The sequence below is a fragment of the Cyprinus carpio genome, chromosome B5 (assembly GCF_018340385.1).
Source record: "Cyprinus carpio isolate SPL01 chromosome B5, ASM1834038v1, whole genome shotgun sequence".
NCBI classification, from domain to species: Eukaryota; Metazoa; Chordata; class Actinopteri; order Cypriniformes; family Cyprinidae; genus Cyprinus; species Cyprinus carpio.
Window position 1 is genome coordinate 18378279 of NC_056601.1, and position 27774 is coordinate 18406052.

The window sequence follows — 27774 nt, forward strand, 5'->3', positions numbered from 1 at the left end:
ATAAAAATTAAGATAAAAAAAAATAAAAAAATGTTTGGGGTCTGTATAAATGTTTTCAGCATTCCCATCATAGGAATAAATTACATGTTAATATATATTTTAAAAGAAAAGTTAATTTAAAATTTGATTAAATGAATTCCTTGATGAGCATAAGAGACTTCTTTCAAAAACTGTAAAGTACAATGAATAAAATAGAAAAGCAAACATTAAAATGGACCATACAACTTATTTTGCAAGCCCCATGAAGGTTGTTTCACCATAAATTACACCTCTAATATTATAGTCTCATTTTCATATAGTATATGTGTAAGCTATTTCCTTTCTGTGCACAAATACAAATTACAAAACATTTCATACATTAAAACATTAAATAATTTAATAGACAACACAATTTTATTCATTTGTCTTTTTTATTGAAAGAACTGGCAATATCAATAAAAACACTAAAAAGAATATTGATCCTGCAGCAATTAAACTCATAGAACTTCCTTTCATGGAACGTACTGAAATGATGGGAAAAACTAAATAATAATACAAATAAAAATAAATCAATGCATATAAATGAGGACAAGAGTTGTTTGTAAACTTACTGTACATATTTTTGGATTATAATGTCTTCATGCAAAATTAGTGAGAACAACACAAAGCGCAAGATTACATTTTTTTGCAACATTATGAATACATCTAGTGGTCATCTTTACAATGGACTATTTACATAAAGCACATATTGCGATCAAATGTCACCTTTATGTTCAGCATATTTGTAAATAAAGGAAAGCATAATGTTTAATCCAGACAAACATTTAGCATCAAATTATTCAGAGGTTACATAAACCGTATACTTATAGCTTAATGCAGTTGTAGCATGTAGTGTTTAAGGCAATCATTAACTATTTGCTAATTTTGATTTATATAAAGGCCAAAAACGTCACCATCACCAGGAATATAAAGACATGCCAGCTCTAATTCTAATAAAAGAGATTTTGGTTTGTCAAAACATGTAGGACAGCTACAACTGCTACACAGGAAATAACCATTAAAAAAAATGTCACATAATTCCAGTTCTAGATTGTATTTCCTTCATCAACAACACTTCAACACTTTTTTTTTTCTACCAGGGAGCATCAGAAGTGCTGCATTACGTCTAATACAGGCAGCTCCTGTAAACTTAAACTGAACACCACAAATAAGAAATACAGACATGCACTTCTAGCAACAAAAACCTCTGAAAGATTAAATAGAATAGCTGAAACAATGCCTTTTAAGTATAAAAGATCATACAAACTCGTTCTTTGACAAATGACATGCTTGCAAGTCTAGTGCATGAGCTGGAATAAAATATTACAGGACATCCATGGTCTAAAGCACCATTTAAATTGTAACAAAAATCGAAAGATAAGAAACATCTATAGCTTCAGTGTTGCTGTTGGCCGTACAACAATCTGTGTGGCAGTTTGGGTGTTTGGGGCATAACGATGTGGCCTTGGCTTTGCCCGTCCATTCCAAATCATCTTAAAAACATTTACTGGGAATGGCAGTCACATGCTTTCCTTACAATGGTGATTTGATTCACTGGAAACAGCATGTGGAACGCATCACTACCTGAGATTTAAGATGAAGCCGAGGAATGTTGCGGACTTATTTGCAAATATTGTTTTGCTGTGGTTTTAAAAGGAAGTTATTAGGGTGCTTCAATAAATGCAGTGACATGATATCTCATATGAGTACATTTATTCACATATATGTACAGGGATAACCTTGCACAGTAATTTCTCAGCTGGTTTCGATCATGTTTCCAAGAGTGCAACTGGTGGTATAGTGTTCTGGTTTAGCAAGGCAGCACTTTCCTAACTACTGAGAAGAGATATTTCTATTAAATAAATATGTTCATTTACTCAAATAGGAAGTCTTGCTACCTTAGTGAGACATCATTGAAGTGAAATACTACTATAAAACACATTTGAAGACCTTTAAAAAAGGCAGACAAATAAATGAATGAAAATCACAGATGGTTTGTTGATTTGCATAGAATTCTTCAGCTACCAAAATAAAAGCGTAACGAGCAAGACACTTACAGGTGATGTGTGAGCCTGAGCAATGCTTTGTTTTTATACCTTCATGTATTGAGGAAAACAAGAGCCCTACATCAGCATGGGAGCAACTGTAACATGATTTCTGTAACAAATTTCCATGAAAATGTATTTAAAGACATAAAACATAAGCAGCTTTTGAGAAACCAAAAGCCATTACTATACTAAAACTATTAAAACAAATAAAAAAAACAAACAAAGAAATCTCTCACACAAACACACACACAGTAGTTTTAAATGGACAGTGGTGATACTGGATCATGTGTGAAGGGTTTCTAGGCTTGGAATCTCTTTGGGAAGAGCATGGGGACCACCAGGGTCCACATGTACAGAAATAAACAGACCCAACAGGATGCCATCTTGATCCAGAACACTGACCAGCTCCCCTCCAGCAGCCTCTCGATCTTTGCGTTCTCATAACTGCAAAGAGACAAGATCATGTGCATATTACATTTAAAAATGAAAATTCTGTTATTAATTACTTGTAAGACCTTTGTTCATCTTCTGAACACAAATTAAGATATTTTTGGTGAAATGGCTCATAGAAAACAAATTAATAGTAATAGTAATAGTAACAAACAAGAATACTACAGTAATAAAAATACTAGTATTATTTTATATAAATTATACTAAATGAATAAAACTTCAAACTTTAATTCAGACTAAAATTGAGTTTAAATGTTTTATATATATATATATATGTGTGTGTGTGTGTGTGTGTATGTGTATGTATATATACACACACAAATACATATACACACACACGTAGATATTTATACATATATAGACTCAAATAAGCAATAAGAAAACGTAACAGCTGGCCTGAGACATTTGAAAATGAGAAAGTTTTGTGTTGTTTTTGTTGCTATATACTTACTGAAACCAGTTGGTTACAGTCATCATGACGTAGAGGGAGCCGAGAAAGAAAACAAAATGGAAATAGCAGTAGCTGTAGATTGTTCCGTCTCTCTCATCATACTTCACATTCTGCCCTCCAGCAGTCTTCTCATCATCATAGTCCTCTGGAAAATATATAAAAAAAAACACCCGTTTTAAGAAACTGTAGTACTTCTTTTTGACCACCAGGAGGCTCCATCTACTTTTTTCAAGTGTCTGAGGCCCTGTCCACAGGGGGATTTTTATAAACAGTTTTTCCCTCTTTCGTTTTTAAAAAAATCTCCGTCCACATGAAAATGTGAAAGCATGCTATGAAGCACTGTCAAGAGCATGCCAAGCCAACAGGTGGCGCTATAATCTCAACTGTAAAGCCATGTTGGCCAATCAGAAGCCTGAAATAGTTTCCAGCAGGCGGAGATAACAGCGCACAGGACGACATCACAAGATAAAATCTCCACTTTCGCTGTCTACATGATAACACTGCAACTGGAGTTTTTAAAAATCTTCACCCTGGCAGGAGTTTTCAAAAATGTTCGGTTTCAGTGACCTGGTGCTGTCCACACAAACGCGGGTATTTTCAAAACTGCAGCTTTTTCTATGCAGTTTGGCCGTTTGTCCACACGCAAACACAGCACCAGGTCACTGAAACCGAACATTTTTGAAAACTCGCCACCTGTTGGCTTGGCATGCTCTTGACAGTGCTTCATAGCATGCTTTTGCGTTTTCATGTGGACAGATTTTTTTAAACGGAAGAAGGAAAATCTCTGTTTATAAAAAATACCTGTGTACGTGTGGACATGGCCTTAATGAATCCAAGTTAATGTCAAAAATATGTTATTCCTCTAACATTTAAGCTTGAAATCTTCATGTGTTGTCCTAAAATACTAGAGGAGGTGTTGGTTGAAATAAGTGTCTTACCTGTATCATCAACACAGCAGAAGCAGCAGCGTGCTCTCTGAAAAACAAAAACACAATTAGAAAAATGTGGTGTGATTAATAATATAGTTTGATGTAATGTTAAACACCGCAGAGAGAGACCACAGCAAACGTTCACCTCATTTTCAGGCATATCGTTCCTGTACACCTGCAATGCTGTTGAGCTCCTCTTGGTGGTGGAGATCAAACTGAAGGAAGAGTATTTTTAAGTTAACTCAAAAGGCATCAGACACATGGGGGCAGTGTTCTTTTTTTAACCATCAGATGTAAAAGCAGAGTATTCCCTAAAACTTCTCAAAATGCCACCAGACGAAAAAATAAGTCACTTTTTCTGCTTCAAAGCTTTGTTTTGTCTCATGAAAAGTAGAAATATGGCAAAAACATTTCAATGCGACACATAACAATGAATCACCAGTCTGACAACTAACACATAGGCATGTAAATATGGCTTTGGTGGAGAGGAGCGGCTCTAAAGAGAGAGCTTCAGCAGACATGTCTGCAGTTAATGAGAAACACATGTGAGTTCACGTCTTCACAGAATGAGAGCTTCTAATCTTCACTCCCTTCCTACCAAACTACCTGCTTTTAAATCTAAATGAACATCTTGTCATAACCAGATAATTACATGTTTCCACTCCTCCCAGGATCATTTTTGGGATCACCCATTTAAATAATATGTTATGGGGACTTGCATCCAGGCCAAGAATATCCCAGCTTATTTAAAGGGATAGTTCGCCCAAAAATCATGCCTTTCCAAACGGTATTATGTTTTCTTCAGTGGAATAAAATAAATTGCTTACTTGCCCAAAATAACAATACCTTTGAATATTTATTTAAATAAATATATATATTTTTTTTTAATTATGGCTGAGGGCATGATTTCTGGAAATGACCATTTAAAGGAATAGTTCACACAAATATAAATTAAAAAAAGAAATTAATTAATGAATAAAACATTTAGCATTAAATATTAGGGTGCCATCAGAATGAGAGTTTTAAAAACATCACAATACACAAGAGAAGCGAAAGGCTGCATGTTTGTAAGAAACAACTCCATTATTAGGATGTTTTTCACTTTAAAATACGAATCCTCTATCCATAATATTGCTTAATTCAGTGAAAAAACTGTCTTGTCTGAATCAGGAGAGAAATATGCACAGATTAAGTGCCACTTATGGCTTGTTTCCACCGAGCGGTACGGTTCAGTACAGTATGTACGCAGTTATGTCCGTTCCCATTGTCAGAAGCTGTGAATGGTACCAAAATAGCGAACCAGCAAAGGGTACCAAAAGGGTACGATAATAGCTTACATGATACTATCATGGTGCTTTTTATAAAGCATGTTTTGACTAGGCCATCACAACATCAGAAAACAGGATTTTCATTGCTCATACCAAGAATAGAGAATACAGCCAAACAGTATAGCTGTGCCGACGCCTGTCACTATGTTTGTGTCGCTTTGCAGTCCTGATTTGTAGGGAAAGACGCAGACGGTGACATTTTTTCCGTTTCGCTCCACCACTGAAAGAGAAAGACCACAGGACTGATTTTAATAAGGGTGTGGTAAATAATTGCACAAGTGAAATGTATTACTGGGGCTGCTGTAACCTCAGTTTACAGCTCTGTCCACACACGAGCTACAGTAGGAGACACTAAGGAAACCACAGACCACACTGTGAAACACAGACACACCCAGGACAGTCTGAGAGATGCTGTGTTTGAGTGAGAGACGTACTCACTTTCAACGGGTTTGCTGGCGAGTGCGGAGAAGGTGAGGTACATGACGTAGACGGAGATGATCGCGGACTGCAGCAGACCTGAGGTGGGCTGGACTGTGTGCAGAACAGAACAAAACATCAGATGTGTTAGTAAAAAGCAGCACATAAACTGATCTGGTCATGTCTGTTTGAGAGTTTATGCTTCATACATCACACTTCTTTATTAAATTAACTATGTACACTACTGTTCAAAAGTTTGAGGTCAGTATGATATGAGACGATGGTCTCTTATGTTAATGCTTTTTTTTTTTTTTTTACAATTTAGATTATCTTTAGTATTCTAATATATTTTAAAATGTAACTTATTACTGTAAAGGCAAAATTCTAGTCTTCAGTGTCACATCATATATGTGACCCTGGACCACAAAACCAGTCTTAAGTCACAGGTATAATTGTAGCAATAGCCAACAAAGCATTTTATGGGTCAAAATTATCGATTTTTTAATTATGCCAAAAATCATTAGTATATTAAGAAAACATCATGTTCCATGAAGATATTTTGTAAATTTCATACTGTAAATATATTAACACCTAATTTTTGATTATTAATATGCATTGCTAAGAACATCATTTGGACAACTTTAAAGGCGATTTTCTTAATATTTAGATTTTTTGGCACCCTCAGATTCCAGATTTTCAAATAATTGTATTTCGGCCAAATATCATCCTATCATAACAAACCATACATTAAAAAAGCAATAAGCTCCAAGAAGCTGTGGTTTACAGTGAATATATAACAGCTAATGGACGTTGTTAAAACCCCCTTAGCTGTTATAAATTCACTGTAAACCACAGCTTCACGGGGCTTATTGCTTTTTTAATGTATTGTTTGTTATGATTAGGGCTGGGAAAATAAATTGATGCATCGCAAATCCAGAAATGATTCAGCATTGATTCTGAGATTTTTTCCGAATGCATCACGATTCTTTCTTGAATCGATTCTGAGCTTAGTTTTGAACAGCAGATGGCACTGCATGCTTTAGAAACAGTCGTTAAATAATAATTCATAAAATTCTTAAATGTTGAAGTGAATTACAAAATTACATTAATTTCATGTCATAAAAGCATTCTAAGCTGAGGTGAAATTACATGACTCAGCCGAACACACAAGCGCTCTTTAGCACTCTTCCTTATGAGCATTTGAGTGTGCGGATAAAAACTAGATTAGAGCGCCATCTGCTGTTTAAATCTAAGCTCTGAATCGATTCCAGAGGATTCGTGATGCATTCTGAAAATCTAAGAAGAATCATTCTGCATTGATTTATCGTCCCAGCCCTAGTTATGATAGGATGATATCTGGCCGGAATACAATTATTTTTTGCTTATTGCTTTTATAAAATGGTTATTCCATACACGTAGTGAGGTTTCACAGAATAAAACAGAGCAAATAAAGTGTAATCATATAAATTAAAAAAAGTGTTCTTCCACTAAACAATGTAGTTCCCACTGATCTATAATATAGTCATATATAGATCAGTGGTAGTTCCTCAGAAACAGTTGTGGTTCCAGCAAAGTGGTCGCCAAGCAACACATGGAAGTAAACAAAGGTGTGTGTTTGTAGTGTAATTTAGAACAGCTTCGAACGCGGCTCAACCAATCAGAATCAAGGACCGTTTTATCATGGAAAGCTTATTTATTCAGATGATGTTTGATATTTCTGATGATGTATAAATCTCAATTTCGAAAAATGTACCCTTTATGACTGGTTTTGTGGTCCAGGGTCACATATGCAACGATTTCATCTCAAACTTTGTTCTGTTTGGTGAGAATCCATGATAAAACTCTCCAGCTTGCTCACACATGGGAAAAGCTCCAGGCACTATTAATAAATTTGTTTGCCTCACATCAAACAAACATCTGTTTGTTAGTATAAAATGTAGGTCAGTGAAGTCTTTGTAAACTCACAGGTCTGAATGCAGGGTGAGATAGCCAGCAGAGACACGACGAAGCACAGGCCGCCGTTGACACCCACGAAGAGCTTGTTGAGGAAGCAGGCCTCTGGGTCCGTGTAGAACATGATCATAAACACCAAAGCTCCCACTGCCACGGAGAACAGCACCAGTGTGACCAGAGCCAGCGCTGCATACCAGATTTTATTATACTTGACCCCTGAGCTCCTGTGGAGGGACACAGTGGAGTCGGTTCAAAGGAATGCTCTGGGTTCAATACAACTTCAGCTTTTGTGGCATGACGACAGTTACCACAGGAAATAATTTCATCCCTCTGTCCACCCAAAAATGCACTCAAGGGGATAAGAAAAAATATAAAAAATATAATAAAAAAAACCCACATAAAAATATTAAAATTATGTTTCTAAACAAAGATTATACTGACTTAATGACTTTTGTTATATGAAATGTTTCTTCATTTTCACAATAATATAAACCTTATAAAAAAATAATAATAGTAAAAGCAACTTTCATGATACATGCAAGGACTCCAGAGAGAGACGTGACTTAACTATCTGTAAAACACTCTTTAGAGAAAACGGCATTAAGTTTTTAGAATTTAGACAAGCATTTTTATTTAAAGCTATTGCGTTAACTGTTGAGTTGGCCTTGTAATCAACCCAGAACATTCCTTTCATGAGACAAAAGCTGTTCATTGCAGACATCCTATCAGATCCACATCTCAAATCTGGGTCGTGGTAGTCACAGAGTGTTTTGACTAACAACATAAGGTCTGGTCTACAATCCAACCCAGCCTTCGCGGCATCAGGTAACACAAACAGCCACAAACATTCTTTTAGGGTAAATCTGAAATCAGTTAATACCAAGACCACACTGCAATATACAGCTGTGCTCAAAAATATATATGCTTAAAAATGTTTTTAAGTCTCTTAAATATACAGTAAAAACTGTTATATTGTGAAATATTAATACAATTTAAAATAAGGGTTTTCTACTTTAAATTGTCAACAGGCATTACTCCAGTCTTCAGTGTCACGTGACACTTGAATTAGGTTCTTTTTTTTTTTTTTTAAATAGAAACCTTTTGTAACATTATTAATGTCTTTACCATCACTTTTGATCAATTTAATGTATCCTTGCTGATAAAAGTATTAATTACTAAGAAAAAGTCTTATTGAACCCAAACTTTTGAATGGTATTATTGTGTATTGCTACTAAGTATCTTGAACAAAAAGTAACCAGGTGGTCCGTGGGGGTGCTATCTGATAGGAGTTAGTAGGAGTGTTGGGAGTAAGCAGTGACCAACTAGACATCCTGATGTTTTAATTAAAGGCCCATTACTGTTGTGTTCCTCAGCCTGTTTACAGGATGTTACACCCAGATTGCCTGTCACTGCAATTAATCAACTGTGACCCACTTGGAAAAAAAGAGCTTCTGTTAGATGTCCAGTTAGACTCAGTGGTAGATTGCTCTTATCATAAACGTACCATATCAGTGCGTGATTACCATGACTGAGTGAGCCGTGAAGAGTCATGAAGGCGTGGGGTGAGGGAATGTTTCAGTAAAGCACATGAGAAGTGCTGACAGCAGTGACTTCCATCTGCTCGGCAGCACTCCAGCGTCTGATTCATTTCAGTGAGGACAGACTGTATTTGTTCTTTTATTTTTTTAGATATAATTCTACAGAATAAAGTTTCTGGATTTTCAAAACTAAAAAATGAATTGAGACTGTGAGGTAACAAAATGTATGTATACTGTATATATTACTATTAGAAAATTTGGCGTCTTTTTTTTCTTTTTTACAAAATAAATACTTTTATTCAGCAAGGATGCAATAAACTGATCTAAAGTGACAGTAAATACATAATTTAATAGAAATTTCTATTTAGCAAAAATAATATATATATATATATTATATATATATATATATATATATATATATATATATATATATATATATATATATATATATATATATATATAATTTTATTTGAATTTGCATTTTTTGCATTTACATTACTTCTGAATAATAAAAAGTGTCATTAAAGGGAGGTCAAATTTAGGCTACTTCTTAGAACTGTTTTGTCCCCAATATTTACTGTATTACAAAATGCTGAGGTTTCCATTTGCTGACAGTAAGCAGAGAGGAAACTATGATGCACGTTGAGCTCTGCCATGGGTTTCCTGTCCACAAACTGGAGAGCAGCCAAGAACCTCTTAATTTTCTCCTCCCTAAAATGTCAACAGCACAACACAAAGCCATACTCTTCTGCCACAACACACATTATTTATGAACACACCCCTGAGAAAGCTCTGCTTAAAAAAAAATCTGTGCTTTAGTTTTCTGCTTCAGTGATGCTGTCTTACAGTTGAAATGTTTCATGTATTGAAAACTCCCACTGAAACAAAACTCGAAAGCTAAAAATGCTTTCACTGCTATGAAACCTGCTCTGCTTTTTGTTGAAACTGGAGGTTGTGGGAGTATCCATCTATACTCACACTATCCATATGATTTGTACCTCACTCCTTGTCTGCCACAGCGCCAGTGACTAAAATAATAGCAAGCGCATTAAAACTTCCCCGAATCTTTCAACCCGGTGTTAAAAAGTCCCCTTCTGCTATAGCAGCACAATGTTAAGACCACCCCGGCTGGCAACTATGCAACCTAACTGACAGTGGAAATGAAATGCTGCTAGATTACACTATAGTCTCCATTCCCAGACCTAATGATTTCCAGTTGCGGGGATTCAAATTGCATACCAAGCAACAGTTGGATACAATGATGGAAAGTACTAAAGAACTTCTCCAAGAGCCTAATATGTTTTCCACTGGGTGGAAAAAAGGGGGAAGAAAGGAAAACCAGAGTTATTTGGACAGAGCTAAACTTCAGCTCACCAGTTCTGATTCCATCTGTGGGCAAACTGAACGAGAAGCATCAACTGGATGATGATGAAGAGAAAACCTCCAAAAGCCCCCACATAACGCCAGACTGAGAAAGAGAAAGAGAGAGAGATGAGTCAAAGGTCTTTCACTCTGGCTGATACTGTATAACAAAACAAACACTGCTCTCTGCTATAAGCCAGGAACTGAAAACACATCAGGAAGCACACATCATTTAGCGAGACACCAAAGAGCGATAACAGCTTGGACCTGAGCTAATATAAAAGTGTACATGAACTTTTCTGGCACATAGAGCACAACTAATTAAATACTTTATTTATGACACCAAACACAAACATGGAACCATCATAGTACCATTTATCTTGAGCAGTTTTTGAGGCAATGCGTTACAAATAACGTATGAAAAAATACAATGTTTTAACATGTTGTTTTTTTAATATAACATATATGGCACAAAATGAATATATGACACATCTGATAAGGGTTATTATAGTTAACTAGAACTAAAACCATTAAAAACATTTTTGTTACTCATATAATAATTAATAACTGAAATAAAATATAATATATAAAAATTTATTGTATTTCAGCCAGTTGCCAACGAAAACTTTCTTAATTTCATTTAGTTTTACTTGATGTACTAAAATAATTAAAACCGATATGAAAATTAATAAAAACTATGTACACATACAAAAAAACACAAAAAAAACAACTATATTACTAAAACTTTTGAATTAAAATGAAAATAATGAATAAAACAAATTCAAAATATTAATAAAAACTATTAATATTAGCATCTAAATAATACTAAAATAACACTGCATACTATACTATGGAACTGCTGCAGTGTGTTTATGAAAAGAGTTGAGATATATTTCTATAAAAACAAGTTATCTTGCTAATTTAAGGATAACTCCAAGAGGAAAACATCCTCTCCATCTCTCAGGATCTTGTGCAACATTGCTCTAAATATGTGTGTAGTCATGAAGTTATTGATACAGGCAGCGCAAGACTCTGTTTGAGTCACTGGACTTGATGAACCACACAGAGATGACAACAACTCATTTAAGGGGAGATATCCCAGCACCACTGCAGGCTCAAAGTAAAAATAATAAAACTTTCCAGCAATGTCTCAATACTTCTCAATAAAAAAAGCTTTTAAGAAATTTTACAAGCCTCATTAGAGCACATGAAAACAATAGCAACAAATGTAATAAAAAGAGAACAAGTATGTGAAAACTTAGCATACTAAACCTTCTAGAAACTTTTCTTGATTTGGGAGAAAAAATCCGCCTGCACAGCAGGCCAGCAAAGCCACAAACTTAAAGAACCAAAACCTGCAACGAAACAGAACAAACTGTTGATTTAAGACATAATGAATAAGAAAAACATTTCTCAAACTGGCTTTACAATATAACAATATAAGACATGGGTTTTCAAACAGTTTGAAAACAACAGTAAGTGAGTGAAGTAAGTTTAAAGATTAAATCATTTTAATAAAGTTTAAAATAAATTATTTAAATGATCTGGGAAATAATATTAATTCAAAATAATTATTAATAAATCAATACATTGATTTTACACGACAGATACTGATCTAAAGCAATTTTGTTTCAGTTTATACTAGGGCTGAAAAACGATTAATCGCATTAAAAAATCAAATTTTAGTTACATACTATATGTGTGTGTGTACTGTTATTATGTATATATAAATACACACACATATGTATATATTTGAACAAATATTTGTGTGTGTGTATATATATATATATATATATATATATATATATATATATAAAAATTTATATATATAACATATCTTTCCTTAATTTACAAGTGTGTGTATGTATATATACATATTAAATATACAAAGTACACACATATATAGTATGTAAACAAACTTTTATTTTGAATGTGATTAATCATTTTGCAGCCCTAATTTATACCTTTGCCATCACAGGAATAAATACAGTTTAAAGCTATATTAAAATGTAATAATATTTAATATTACTGTTTTAGTGTATTTTTGATCAAATAAATGCACCCTTAGTGAGCATGAGAGACATCTTTCAAACTAAATTACAAATCCTACCACCCCAAATATTTACCACGACACATTTCCTACAGTATGTCTTTCTGAGATTATGACTGCATGCTATCTAGTGTAGGATTTCCTGTTTAGCAATATTAGTATGTCATCATAGGGTAGTTTCAGGAAGATCTAAATGAGGTTTGAATTGAGGGTTTTGTGCGTGTCTTTTCTAAAGGCTTGTATGAATGTGCAGAGAAGGATGGAGCTGCATACAACACTGAGTTCAGCCATATACTTCCTTATCCTGCATTTGCATACAACACAAAGATCCAATTATTGCGACATGAAGTGCTCTCATGTAGGGCTAGACCATCCGATTTGTAGGGGTGAAGCTCGTCTCCAAGCGCCATTTCCTCTGGACAGAGCTTTAAATGAATACCTCTATTCAGGGCTTTGATTGTGGGTGTATAATGGAGCATTAGGAGGGGCGTACAGATGGAGGCCGCAGGCCAAACAATACACGGTGGTCCCTATAGGTCCTGTGAACCTGGGCCCAGAGGGGCCACTGAGCAAAGCAGAGGAGGAACAAGCACTGTTTTCAGTGTAAATACCACTTCAAAGGTGTCTGGGTCAACCGCTTACCCGTTGTGAACAGCTGCCCGGCATCCTGTGCTGGTTCGCACACGAATAGTGAACACAGAGAAGAAGAAGAAAAAGCAGGCCATCCCGAAACAGACTTTATACACGGCCGAATAGCCCACTAGAGTACTGCAGTTCTCCCCTGCATTCAGCTTCTCACACATTTTGGTGTAGAAAGGAATCTGGGGAGAGCACAAAACAAAAGAGGAATAAAATTACATTTTGAGTAACAGAATAGTTACAGTCGCTTCAGGGCAAGACTAAAGTTAAAATGAATCCAAACGGTGAACACACCCTTTCACACTGGGTGCCAAAAAAGGAACTTAAACTCCAAAAACTCCCTACACACACCTTAAACAGACATTGAAGACATTACTTTCCATCTATTAACTCTCATATTTTTTTTTTTTTATTATTATTTTTATTACTTAAATACTGGTAACACTTTACATAAAGCCTTTATGTATAATGCATTATAAAAGTAGTTTAAATGCATTAATTATGCCTTGTAATGCACCTTGTAATGCATTGTAGAATCTCATGAATAACTGTAACCACAATTAAAACATTATATCATTGTTACACTATGAATTTTAAATTCGGTTATAATTATTTACGACAAGATATAATGTATTAATATACACATTATGAATAATTATAATACAATACACCCTTTAATTACCTTTTATAATTCAGGCTTTAGGGGCTAATTAATCAGTACCAAACATACAAAAAGAGTCATTTTAAATTCCAATAATATTTTATAATTTAACATTTAAAATATTTTTAAAAATCATACTACATCAAAAAAAATAAATCATCATTAAAAATCATATACATCACTGTACAATAATAATACCACAGACTGTACTACAATAATAATAATAATTTAGTACAGTGGTGGTAATATGTACAATGGTAAAGAATGATTTTAATGTTCAAATTCATTTTACTGAAAACTATAGTATTACCATTGTATATATGTCTAAAATTACTGTATTACCATGGTTTCTCTTTGTAAGCGTATTAACAAAGCCAGTCGGATTCTAACAAGTATTCACGGTTCTCTTTTGTGGTTTTGAAGAGTAAGCGGGCACAAACCACAGGGCACTGGTCAATTCTTAAAATACATTTGGGTTCCCAACAGTGCACATTATGTAGACCTGCTATAATGCTGGGAGTCCCTCCTATACTTATAACATGGATCATCATATAATATAAAGTTATTGAGGTTTCCCCCTGTCAGAATTTGCTCTGTCCCTGTGTTGTAACCACGATAGACCACCAGGAGAAGATTTTATGTGCTCTTAAAGGGGTCATATGATGCTGCTAAAAAGAACATTATTTTGTGTATTTGGTGTAATGAAATGTGTTTATGTGGTTTAAGATAAAAAAAAAAAAAAAAAACACATTATTTTTCACATACTGTACATTATTGTTTCTCCTCTATGCCCCGCCTTCTGAAATGTGTCGATTTTTACAAAGCTCATCGCTCTGAAAAGCGATTTGTGCTGTGATTGGCCAGCTATCCAGCGCGTTGTGATTGGCCGAATGCCTCAAGCATGTGACGGAAATGTTACGCCTCTTAACATATTGTGATGCCTTGTCCGGCCAGACAAAAACATAAAACCCATTATAAACGTGATATAAACATGATTTCTAGTCGTGTTTTCTTTTGGAAGGCAAAAACAAAGTAGTTTCACTTTCTCAGCAGAAGAACGTCACACTCCGCGGCCTTGAATGAGCAGAGGCCAGAAGCCTAGAGTGAGCCGCGGCCGGGTTGAGTGAGCAGAGGTGGGCGGCTTGAGAACGGTGCAGCAGGCGATTCTACAAAGGAGCGTACCTTGTGCTTGCAGCAACCACATGTGACGACCCCGTGCTGGACACCGCTTCGTCCACGGTGAAAGCCGATCCGGCGATCCACAGTGCAAAGTTGATGTATTTCCTCAGCGACCAGCACGGATCAGCTCCTGCATGACGAAGCGGATATCGTCCTCTTTTGGAAGGCCAAACAAAGTAGTTTCGCTTTCACAGTGAAACACACAGTGTCTATACGACATGGCGGTGGCGAAAACCACAATACTACAGCGAGAATAAAAGGTATGCCTTCTTTCTTTGCGTGAACATCTGGGCGACGTTATGGAAATCTTCCCAGATACTAATGCAGCGATGTGGGGGCGTGTAAGAACGAGACGTTTCAGTTGGGCGTGGACAAGTCTCAACTTTTATAAAGAATATCTCTTTGGATTTGAGACTTTAGTCTTTGCAACTTCACAGATTCACCTTTATTCACCAAGAGCTTGTAACACTCCAAAGAGAAAGGAAAATTTGAAATCGCATCATATGACCCCTTTAAATTTGAATCAACTATTTATGAAAAACCTTCAACAGCTGTAAATCTTTGTGTCTTGGGCACCTGAGTGACAGTTCTTTTGTGCCTCACTGAGAGGCAGCGTTTTTATAACTATGCTGGTCTTTTTTAGCGTCTGGGTTTTTTATACTCATGGCATTTACTCAGTAAGCATTCATTGTGGTGCGGTGAGCAAAAAAAGAGCTTGAGCTCACATTACACTCCCAGAGCATTTAAGTGCATTTCAACCGCATTCAGTTACTGGTTTAGTATAGTTACAGAAAAACAAAACCCAGCTTCACTGAAAGAGTTATCTACAGTGTGCAACAATTCCTGTTAGATGTTATGATGGAGCATTCATACTCTGTCTTACATTTCTGCAATGCTTTGAAGCAGAAGAGTCTTTGTGTTTGTCTGAATAACATGGGCTAGCTGCCCGCAAATAAACCCTTGATCCCTCTATTTGCCTTTTCTTTAATGAATGAATGAATGCGTAAATTCTGTTCTTAAAAATGCTTCTAATGTACCTTTATTTTTAGGTAGTAGAGGACATAATGTTCTTGTTAAGTAACAAAGCATTCATTTATTGAGAAATGAAACTAAATGAATTGAAATGAAAAGCTGCTGCAAATGTGTCTCTTTAACTTGAGTTCTGTAGGTGAGTCAAATGGTGATTCAATCTTTTCTGATCTTTTTAATCTTTTCCTATAAAGTTTCTGACTGATACGAACCAATAACTTCTGAGTGGAAAGCCTTTTTTACAAAATGGCTTATATATGCAGTCGTATTGTCATTAACTAAAACTATTTAAAAAATTCTGAAATAAAACTAACTAAAAGTACTACATTAAATACATTTTTTTATTATTATTTCTGAAACTAATAAAAAATTCATAAAACTTTATAGATATATTTTATATTATATGAAAATCAAAAACTAATAAAAATCACAAAAACCCAAAACTAAATAAATGGAAAAAAAAATTTTTATGGAAAATATATACAAAAATACTTTAAATCTTTTACTTTTTACAAAAATAGATTATATATGCAGTGCTATTATCATTAACTAAAACTATTTAAACACATTTCTGTTAAATAAACTAAATTAAAAAAATATATATAAAATTAACTGAAATAAACTAAAAGTACTAAATTAAATACAAAAATTACTGAAACTAACAAAAAAAAATCATAAAACTATAGATATATTTTATATTATATAAAACAAAACAAAAAAAATAAAATGACAAAAATGCACAACAAAATTAATGAAAAAAAAAACATTAATATTAAAATTAAAATATATATAAAAATACTTTAAATATTAACAAAAACTATAACAGTAATGATATTAAAATTTCATAAAAGTCATTTGCTTGTGAATCTGACTCTTCTGGTCAAAGCATACAAGTGTTTCTACAACATGTTTTTTTTGTCATGTATGAAGACAATATGAAAGTGTGGTGAATGAATATTTGTGTTTGACTTCGCAGGAAGGCAGATGCCCAGCAGCAGGTGATGTAACGGGGTGCTGCTGACCTAAGGCCAGATTTAATGGTCTTTGTATATTAGGGAACCTGATACTAAAAAATGCAAACGGAGAAGCTCTGAACAAACTCACATTTTCTCGCATTGCTGTCTCCACAGTGGGGGACATCATGATGACACAGGTCACCGTGACCAACATGAAGAAGAGGGCGTACATGAAGCGTGTGGAGGTGGACTGTTTGATCTTGGGACAGCAGCCGCAGCACAGGGAGCAGGCAGCCGATCCACAGCAGCAGGCCAGCTGAAGAAAAACAGCACATGAGTGAGCAGGACACATGCAAGTGCTTAACAATAACAGTTCACAAACCATTACAATGATTTACAATAAAACAAATGGATTTAAAAGCACATCTGCACATTTAAAAGCATCAAATAAGCCAATTAAATTGTTTCTGTCCACCAAGGCAAAGACAACACAATTTTTTAAGATTAAGTAATATATACATTTCAGCTGAAATAAACCAATACAAGTGTATAATGTACTGTGAAACTGAACAAATGCATTGAGGGGACTGTGAACATCTTATTGGTCATCATCCCCTTTAGCAACACAAATGCCTCATTCCTATTGGCTGTAAGCAACAGTAGAGCAAGGCTGTTACTATGAGGCAATTTGATTCACATGACGCTAGACACAGACATAACATGAGGCTCCGAGATCAGATTGAGTAGAGACAGTATCAGTACAAATGTTTCTAGACGTTTTAGAAAATCCCTGAATCTTTTCTACTATTGTTTGTAGACAAGATTATGCAGCCAGAGAAGAAAAGAAAAAGCAATGGTTAATTATCATCCTTTAAATGGTTAAAGGATGTTGTAAATACATGCGTTACAAAACTAACATAAGTTAAAAAAATTCTTAAAATACATATTTAGATTATTAATCAAACAGTTCACATAATTACCAATATGTAAGCTATAGCCTACCTTAAACATTTGAGTTAACAATTTTTAATCTATTTATAATTTATATCATAAATTATATGGGGTTCTATGGAATGGGGGTCATTCACTGTTTTGTTACATTCTAAAATATCCTCTTTTGTGTTCAGCAAAACAAAGAAATTCATACAGGTCTGGAACAACTTAAAGTCCCCATGAAATCAAATTTTTTTGGCTTTTGGTATGAATATGTTAGGCTTAAGATGATCTGTAAGCTAGTGTGCTCCAAAACAATGACAAAATTTGCTTTTACAAGATAAAGGCCTAAGCATTCAAAACTTACAGTCTCTCACTTCCGCCAATATGGATCAGCGATTTTGATGACATCACACTGCACTTCAGCTTCTCATCAAACTTTCTGTCCAATCAAATGCTCTCTAGAACCCGAAGAGTCCCGCCCCCTGCACTATAAATAGACGCTGAAGCTGTGGCACAAATCGGTCATTTGTTCACAAGATTTGTATTTTCTGTATGGTGAATGGCACATAGTGCACTATATAGGGGATAGGGAACGATTCAGACAGTGTAAATATGCTTTCCGTTGGGGCGAATGAAGTCTGATTTCACACCGTGTCACGCGAACTGCCGCAATGTGCACACAATCTACTCCAGTCCACAGACACGATACACGGAGTGGATAATATGCACGAGTCGGCGCAGACCATAAAACGTAACGGACCCAGTTGAATTCTACACAGAATGCTATATTTTATAGCATGTACGACCCCAACCCATCACAGCCCCATTCCTCCACAGCACCATGGAGCCCATCGCTGGTCAACACTGGTCAAGTGGGACAGCACTCGACACCCACTCGCAATAAAACCATCCCCCATCTCCTGCCCCGGAGACAGTTCTCAACCCCCTACAAAGAGCCCTTCTCAACCCTCTCCCGCAACCAGCAGGGTCTGGGTGAAAGGGGACGGACTACGAGTAAGGACAATAACCTGGACATTGTTTTCCTTATACAATTCAGACTGGGAAATTCCCAAGCTCCTCAGAAGTGTGTGGAGGAGCTCTTTGAAGCTACATCTAAAAGTTGGAGGAATGTGTTAGCAAACAGATTCTAGGTTTGTAGTTCCACCGTGTTTACAACCAGCAGAAAAGTCGACCATAACCAGAAAATAAAAGATCTTAAAGCTATTACAGAACTGCTGGATGCTAAAAACAGTAACTTTTACTTCCTTTAACAAACACAATAATAAGCCAGTGAAAGCTGCACAATAAGTTTGGACTGCAGTGACTCAATACTAGAGAAAAAGGTTAACTCAATAATTGGTTAGATTCCAAAATTTTCACATTTTAGAAGAAATCCAGAAAAAGTCCACCATAACTCAATGCTGGTTCTGTAGTTTCATGAATTGTCACATAAAAAGAGCATGTATGGAACACATTAATTAAACTGATGGAATTGTCACTAAAATTCTGAATTTTATAGAATCCTACATTTTTAAATGATATTTTAAAAACAAATCCATAAAAATGCTATTGTAGTTCTCTGCTGTATTTTCATTAATTATCAAATAAAATGAACAAAGAAATATTTTCCTGTTAGGAGAGTATATTTTATGAATTAGATATGCTTTTTAATAATACAAATTAATTAATGGAATTGACATTTAAATTCAGAATTTCATAGAATTTACATTTTCAAAAAAATAAATAAAGATCCATCATAAATCTATAGTTCTTTGCTGTAATGTCATTAATTGTCAAATAAAATAAGCATGGAAACATTTCCCCATTTTAAAGTTTTAGGAATTCAGCTGATTAGATATGCATTTTAATTAGTAAAATGTAATTATTAATTAATTACATTATTAAAACAGAGATGTTACAACACTAGATGAATTGACGCTGAAAAAAGATGCTTGGCAGGCAAACAAACAGGCTAATCGATTCAAACCCAATTTAAACTGATCTCTGGTGTATGTTACAAATGGCCAAGACATTAATAGACAAAGTTATCTGATATATTTCACTGAGCTCAAGTATGTTTACTGTCGAAACTCGAGAGCAAACAATAAATCTATAGTCTCTATGTCATGAATAGCTGCTTTGTGGATCTGCTAGCCAGGCAATTGTACAGCTGAGGCAAAAATGTATTACTTTACTGTTTGAAGTGTACACAAAAAAGTGCTCTTTTGTCCAGTGTGAAGAGTACCCATAGTAACACTGAAGAGTCAAACCTTCCTGCTGGAATCACACTGAACATCGTTGATGGATGGATGGCGATTGCTTGACAGCTTTTTCAGTTGCAAATACAGAGTAATCCAAAGGCTAACGGGACAAGAGTAAACACCCTCTACGATGGTGAAATGGAGGAAGTCAGAGAGAGAAAGAGATGCGTAAAGGCTAAAATTCACAACGGTGAGAATGTCTTTCTTCTACCCATAAAGTCAACACAGACAGCCCTGCCACAAAAGCCTCATTTCAGTTCGCTAGAAGAAAAAACCTCACTAGTTGAGATTTGAGGATCTTGGAAAAGTCTACAAAAAGTCCACAGGATAATGGGATGTGGGGTACACACGTGGTGATGTCTTCTTCAGCCGTTTTCATATATCATGCCGATTCATCAGTCAAAACAGAGCAGCACACTGGAGACACTACACATTTTGTAGGTTTCACGTGGGTGTTTAGACAAATAAGATCTTACAAACAAAGTTATCTCAAGGCCTAATCAAGAACAGTGTGCCACTGAATTCATTACCATTAGATAATGAAAGATAATGAATACCCTTCCTGTATCAACAGATCTGCAACGGTAACTTGGAATTCAGACATGAATGTTTTCACAGTGCAATGTTACCAGGCAATAAAACCACCTTTTTTATAGAATGCATCATCACGGATGATTCATAGGGCAGTCATATATGACTCAAGCCCAGACATCTGATGGAGATATCAGTTAGATTTCCATAATGTTTCCCAGTAGAACAAGACTAAAAAGTCCAATCTGCAAGAGCTGAGAAGATTTTCACACACTTGAACACAAAACAAGATATTTTGCTTTATATCTTGACAGTAATTGGAAGGCTTCTTCAAACTGTTACTGGATATAGCTCAAAGGGACGTTATGATAATAGGGAAGTCACAGCTATAAGGATAATGACACAGAGTGCCTTAAACAGTAACTTGGAATTTTTGGAATCCCTTTTAAAACATTTTTGTTTATTTATTTTTTCCCCCAGCTGATGATCAATAAAAACACTGAATCCAGCTGACTTCAAATAGCTCCAACATTTAAAGCGGCACACAAGAGAACTGCAGCTTGAGTGGACATGTTATTCTGACCAATGTTGTTTTGGACCACATTTATATTCACCTCTTTGACAAAAACAGTCAAAACACTCTTCAGAATATCTTCTTATATGTTCCGAAAAGAAAATCGGTCTTAGAAATTAAAGGGCAAGTAAATGATTTCTGAGTTTCGTTTTTTTTTTTTGTCTGTGATCTATCCCTTTAAATGATATGCCAATGGACAACACGGCTAAATTTGACTGTCCTACCTGTGTTATGTCACTTTAATTGCTTTGATATTACAACAGCATAAGCGATGTCTTGTGAGGTTGCAAAATGTTAATAAATGCTACTGTCGCTGGCATAAAGAGGGAATCAATTACTATAAAACAGAATCAACAGCTAAACAAAGTGGGGTTATCTAATGCTAGCAATTAGTTAAAAAACACTGACACTAAATAATGCCAATCCCCCTCGTCTCCACACATTTGTGGGGCCACTGGCTCCTGACAAGCTTAGTACTAATGAGACAACACTATTGACGCTGAGCACTGACTGCAAGCTCTCTCTTTCCACTGCTAATCTTATGCAAACAAGCAGCTACATGGATCCAACCAGGAAATGAAAAGACCACCCGCAGACCCCACCACATACAAAGGGGCTACAAGACGAGCTGGCCCTCAGAGAAATGTGAAGGAGACAATACACTGTCACTCATTTACCACATCTCACCCTGAAGTGTTTCCTGGTGGGGTGTCCAATATTGTCTGCTTTATCTGGATTTGATCACATTTGATTCACATGGTTCAGTTAAAAACAAGGACAGATATGGACATATTTGTCCTGACCGGAATGAAATGAGGACAGAAGACGGAACACGGTCAGTCACAGTGATGACATAATTTCCTGACCGTCGGTGCAAGATATACTGGCTAAAACGAGAAGTCTGACACCACAGTTGATCGAAAAATACTGCCCTGTAAACTCAGCAGAAAGCATTGGCCTGCTGATAAGAGACACCTTAAACCAGCCTAAGATGATTTGGTGGTCTTAGGTGGTTTATGCGGGTCTCTCAGCCAATCCAAACAGGTGTTTAGCTGGATTCAGGCTGAAAAAATCTCCCAAAACCCTCTAAAACTAGATAACAGTGTGACCAGGCTGGGAGACCATCAAAACACCTTGGGTTGGAGACCAAAGATGTCTTTTCCCCAACAGTGTATTGTTTAGTGTCTTCATAGACAGAGCGGATTTTAAATGAACAAATAGCTAGTTTTGTTAAATAAAAAAACTGAAATTTATACGGATATGGTTTACCATATTCAAGAAATGATGCACAGCACATTTACTATTGAGAACTCGCAACTGTAACTGGCACAGAACAAACAAGGTGACACTAAAACTGTTTTTACACTTGAACTGATAGATACACATGAACAAATACAACACTCATATACGCTAAAAGAACAGAACTTTTACTGTTAAACTTTTTCTAAAGCATCAGCATAAAACGCTACAGAAAATCAATTTAAACCGGAGAACCCGAGTGCTCCGCGAGGTTCGCGACTGATGATCAAAGACGGTGATGTTTCTTCATGCCGTGCAGTCAACGCATCACTCACCTGAGACAAACAGCACGGTGCACACATGTTGACAGCGAGGCAGATCCTCCTTACACACACCGATCCAGTTCAGTTGTTGAGCTCGTGAGGTTCTGTTAACGCGACCGTGGCTCTAGCGTTTGCTGCTCCCGCGATTCTTTCTGCACGCGCCGCGCGTCCCCGCGAACAATAGACTGTGTCGTGCGCGAGCAGCGGCTCTGTGCGGACGTCTGTGAGAAGATGGCCTACTGCAAATCCCAAATCACACAGGCGTGTTGGCTTACAGTGGCGCTTTATTGTTTATTCACATTCATTATTGATCTTACATCCAAATCAAATAAAATCATCGACGCACATTACTTCCGCTATCGTCATAATGTGATGGTTTCGAGTTCCCTCGACCACAACGAAGAAAAACATATAATTCAGAGCTCTTTTATAGCCTGACCGCACCAAATCTTACTAGGGGACAGTAACAGGTTTATATATATATATATATATATATATATATATATATATATATATATATATATATATATATATATATATATATATATATTTGTTATACCAATTCGGATGTCTTTGTTTCAGGTCATGTCAAAAATGTGGTGGTTCTTGTTTTGTTTACACGTATACAGGCTAATAGGAGGGGTTTGGCTTGAATTTGCTCATACAATTGTTCTTCCATCACTGACACATCTGTAAAGTATGCAAGTCGCAGAGAACGTCAGTTTTCAACTGTAAGCGTTGACTAGGTTGAATAACTACGCGTGCATCGAGAAAGAAAGTATTTATGTAATACTAATGCAGTTTAAATGGTCTCGGTTTATTTAAATTCTGTCTGTAAACATTACTCTTAATACATCACAAAGTGTTGGCTGAAGTGCAGCCAGTTCTACTGGAAGAGAGAAGTTACAGCCAGAGCTGTGACAACAGCACCTCCCTCAGGACTACAGATGCGGGTTCAGACAAACCAAACTGCCTTAGATGCTTTATGATGATAATAAATATAAAGCTTGGAAATAAAGATTAACCAGGATTTCAGGAAATTAACCACACCAAATCCTTATAAGCATTACTCAAAAATAAAGCAGTTGAAAATATTACATTATTTGAACTATTATTAATATCACATTTATTATCAATATCATATATAGATGGCAAAGCATTTGTTTATTGTATATGCTAAAAATATTACTGCATGTGCTAGTGACAAATGTGGTTGATGTGCATAATTAAAAGAGACAACAGGCAATTTTTTGATAATTTAATTTCCTAAAGAACATAAAAAAATAATTGAAAAAAATAATTCAACTATTAACACATAAATATGTTAACTCAGTGACTCTGCTAAATGTGCTGTTGAACACCATGCAGAACCACAGCAGCACCAGTGGAAGAAAACAGCATCCGAATCACTCAGAAAACCAGTTTCTTTTTAAGGGTACCTGAGAAATGGGAGACGAAAAAACAATTAGATTTCAAACTTCCATACCGGTTTCATTATATATTATCCATTTACTAGCATTTATCATCTAGTATTTTTGCATGTTTTCTTCACCCTGTTCAATACTGTCACGTTTTCTCTTGATTCCAATCAACAGGTTTTCTTTCTCCTTCAGGGCTTCTGTTGAGGAGTTTGGTCTGGGAAGCTGAGGTCCTGGGGTGGGTCCTGGTCTATTGCTGAAATACTTCATCTTCAGAGCCTAGAATGAGAATATCCATTCATTCAGACCCTCACTAATGTAGATTAGCTTTAAGCATTAAGTTGAATGAACTGCGACCCAGTTACAGGCACCTGTGAAGCTGTAGTGCGCGTGCAGGGGTTAAAGGTGAATAATCCCTTCAGCAGCTCCAGGAGGTCATCGCCAGCTGCGCTGAAGATGTGCTCCAACGGAGTGCCAGGAAATAGCTTAAATGACACATAGTCCGGAAGACTGGACATCCCTTAAACAAAAACCAGCACAAATCACTAATTCTACCTCATTTATACACACAAAGATTTCTCAAAGCCTGAAAAATGAAGGAATACGCAAATGAAGCCGAAGTAAAACTCTCTCAGTTACAAATAATTACAACTCACAGGCCATGTCTCCTCTGTTGGTGTTCCCAAAGCTTCAAATATCTTTGTCAGCTGGTCCAAGTCCGAATCACCAGCTAAAAAGGGCACCTGGAACAAGAACAATCAATTAAATTAAAAAGATCATCTTTCTCTCTTCTGACCAAAGTAATGATATTTTTCCGTCTTTTAAAAAGCCATAGAAACATCATCATAATTTTTGTCCTTTGCTATTGGAGAAAATGGGAACACAAATTTTAGTTGTTGTAGTTTCTGTTCATCACTATAGAAGTTTACCCATCTAGGACAGCTTTCGCTTCTGAGAATCCTAGAAGTGTGAAAAGGGCCTAAAGGTATTCAGAAGAGCCAAAGGGTTTTACAAACACTGGATAAAGTCAGATACTCACTCTGAGTAAAAGCTCAGCAAGAATGCAGCCAACTGCCCACATGTCCACACCCACACCATACATCCTGGCCCCGAAGAGCAGCTCTGGGGCACGATACCATCTGAGAAGTACCCACACAACAGGAAAAATTAACCAATAGCATGATAAAGAAGATCCAAGTATTACTGTAAAAGATCATTACCGAATTCTCAGAGACTTCTACAAACCTTGTAACAACCTGATGTGTATACACTCGGTTTGGGCTTCCAAACGCTTTGGCTAAGCCAAAGTCAGCCAGCTTCAGGACTCCATTTTCATCCAGGAGCAAATTATTGGGTTTCAGATCCTAAAAAAAAACAATAACGCTGACTTGAAGTAGCAGATTTCATCAGGATTTTTTGGGGAATAAGTCAAGTACTGTTCACCAAGCCTGCATTTATTCTGTAAAAACAGTAATATCATGAAATATTATTACAATTCAAAATAATATTTTAAAAACATCATTTATTCCTATGATGGCAAAGCTGAATGTTATCAGCCATTACTCCAGTCTTCAGTGTCACATGATCCTTCAGAAACCATTCCTATATGATGATTGGGTGCTCTATAAACATTTCATATCATTATAAATGTTGATAACAGTTGCTTAATATTTTTGTGGAAACAGTACATGTTTTCAAGATTCTTTGACGAATAAAATAGAAAACAGAAATCATTTGTAACGTATAAATGACTTTTGATCAATTTAATACATCCTTGCTGAAGAAAATCATTAATTTTAGCGACCACAAACTTACGAACAGTAGTGTGCATAATTAAAAGCACATGGAGCAGATGCATGGAGCCTCACCCTGTGCAGGATCCAGTAATTGTGCATGTACTCCAGACCCTGTAACGTCATTAGGATGTATGCCTTTATATTGGCTGGTGTCAGTACAAGACTGGTGTCCTTTATAATCACCTGAAACAGATCAGAATATACAAACAGTTAGGAGGGATAAACATCATACTTATACTGTTTTATTGTTTGATCTGTTGTAGTTCTTAATGGCTTTGCTCTGTGATAGGTTTGTTGTTGAAGTTACCAAGATAAAGAATAAATGTCCAAGTGTATTGTTGTCACCTCGAGATCTGTCTCCATGAAGTCAAAGACCAGACTGATGTTGGATTTGTGTCCAAAAGCATCCAGGAGCTGAGACAGAAAACAGGTTCATTGATGTCAGTTATTAGCATATAATCAACAACACTGCATCAAAGTTTGTATGAATATAGAGGTGTCTTACACCAATAATGTTTGGATGACTGAGCTCTTGCAACAATTTAATCTCTCGAAGGGCTGTTCTGTTGATGCCTGGATAACAGAATATATATATATATATAGTGTATATATATATATATAAGACTCAAATTAAACTGATTACTCAAAAAAGTTATAATCAAAGATTATGACACATCCAAAGCGCACCATCTTTGGCCTCTGTCCTGTGCCCCACTTTTATCTGCAAACAAGAAATTCACTTTTTAACAAAAAGGTACATAATTTAACATAATCTAAATGTTCTACTACCCAATGTAAAATACTAAAACAAGAGAATTTGATTAAAAGTGATGCTTTTCAATAAGTGTTAACTGAAGTGTCTTACCTTTTTGATAGCAACAATAGTGTTTGTGGTTTTGTCTCTTGCCTTGTATACAGTTGCAAACTACAAAATAATTGTACAATGCATTAATGGCAATATACATTAATACAATTGCCGATTATCACGCACCTGCAAGAGCTGCTGCAGCTATATACTAAAAACAACAACAGTTCAGAAATAGCAAAGTTATGTGGTATACCTGTCCTTCACCAAGAAAGTCCAGCTTTTCATAGCGCTTCGCTCTGGACTGCACATTTAATGCCATGTTATCGACTGTAAAACTGTTCTTTGTGAACTCACACTTCCTTCTGTATTAAAGAGCACTTTATACTTCCGGGTCAAATAAAAGTCCCAGAAGTGGAAACGGGCTTAAAAATGGAATTGTATTTGATTGCATATTATTAAATTGCATGTGAATTGATGCTGCACGGTTCGTTCAACATATTTGAATAATATAATATTATTTAAAAATTATTTAATAATGCAGAAATAATTTTTATCGATTTTAATAATTTGATCATTCTTTTTTTTTTAATCAACAAACTAATAAATTAGATTTTAGCTTTTCTAATAATGCAGTTTTGTGACTATTATCAAAAAAAAAAAATGGTGATAAACGAAAAAAGAATTTAGGGTCGTGCCAGTTACTGAGGGGACTAAAATATTTACCAGTCTTGAATTCTCACAGTTGTGAGCTGCAGTGAAAAATATCTGTGAAAGCTCAGAGGTACGCATGCAAAATTTCTAAAATATTTCAGAAATATTACACTTCACATTTTCAGGAGATTTAGCATTTTAACTAAATGTGTATATTGTAGTTTATTTT

General features: G+C 35.6%; 2 protein-coding genes across 2 annotated transcripts; both read right to left on the reverse strand.

Annotated features, from left to right (window-relative positions):
* Positions 1–391: 391 nt before the first annotated feature.
* Positions 392–23141, reverse strand: LOC109078829 (serine incorporator 5). Its single transcript, XM_019094015.2, has 12 exons — positions 22885–23141; positions 17157–17324; positions 13187–13365; positions 11767–11849; positions 10507–10600; positions 7607–7818; positions 5663–5755; positions 5318–5444; positions 4042–4111; positions 3906–3942; positions 2968–3112; positions 392–2510 (listed from the first exon to the last, which is right to left on the reverse strand). The coding sequence occupies exons 1-12, from the start codon at positions 22909–22911 to the stop codon at positions 2366–2368; spliced, it is 1380 nt and encodes a 459-aa protein (XP_018949560.2). The 5' UTR covers positions 22912–23141; the 3' UTR covers positions 392–2365.
* Positions 23142–23668: 527 nt separating this feature from the next.
* On the reverse strand, positions 23669–27300 carry LOC109078832 (cyclin-dependent kinase 7-like). Its single transcript, XM_042724681.1, has 12 exons — positions 27148–27300; positions 26952–27011; positions 26774–26807; positions 26592–26659; positions 26432–26500; positions 26159–26269; positions 25536–25654; positions 25330–25429; positions 24947–25033; positions 24662–24811; positions 24425–24569; positions 23669–24311 (listed from the first exon to the last, which is right to left on the reverse strand). Exons 1-12 carry the CDS (start codon positions 27211–27213, stop codon positions 24283–24285), a joined length of 1038 nt encoding a protein of 345 aa, XP_042580615.1. The 5' UTR covers positions 27214–27300; the 3' UTR covers positions 23669–24282.
* Between the last annotated feature and the right edge of the window lie 474 nt (positions 27301–27774).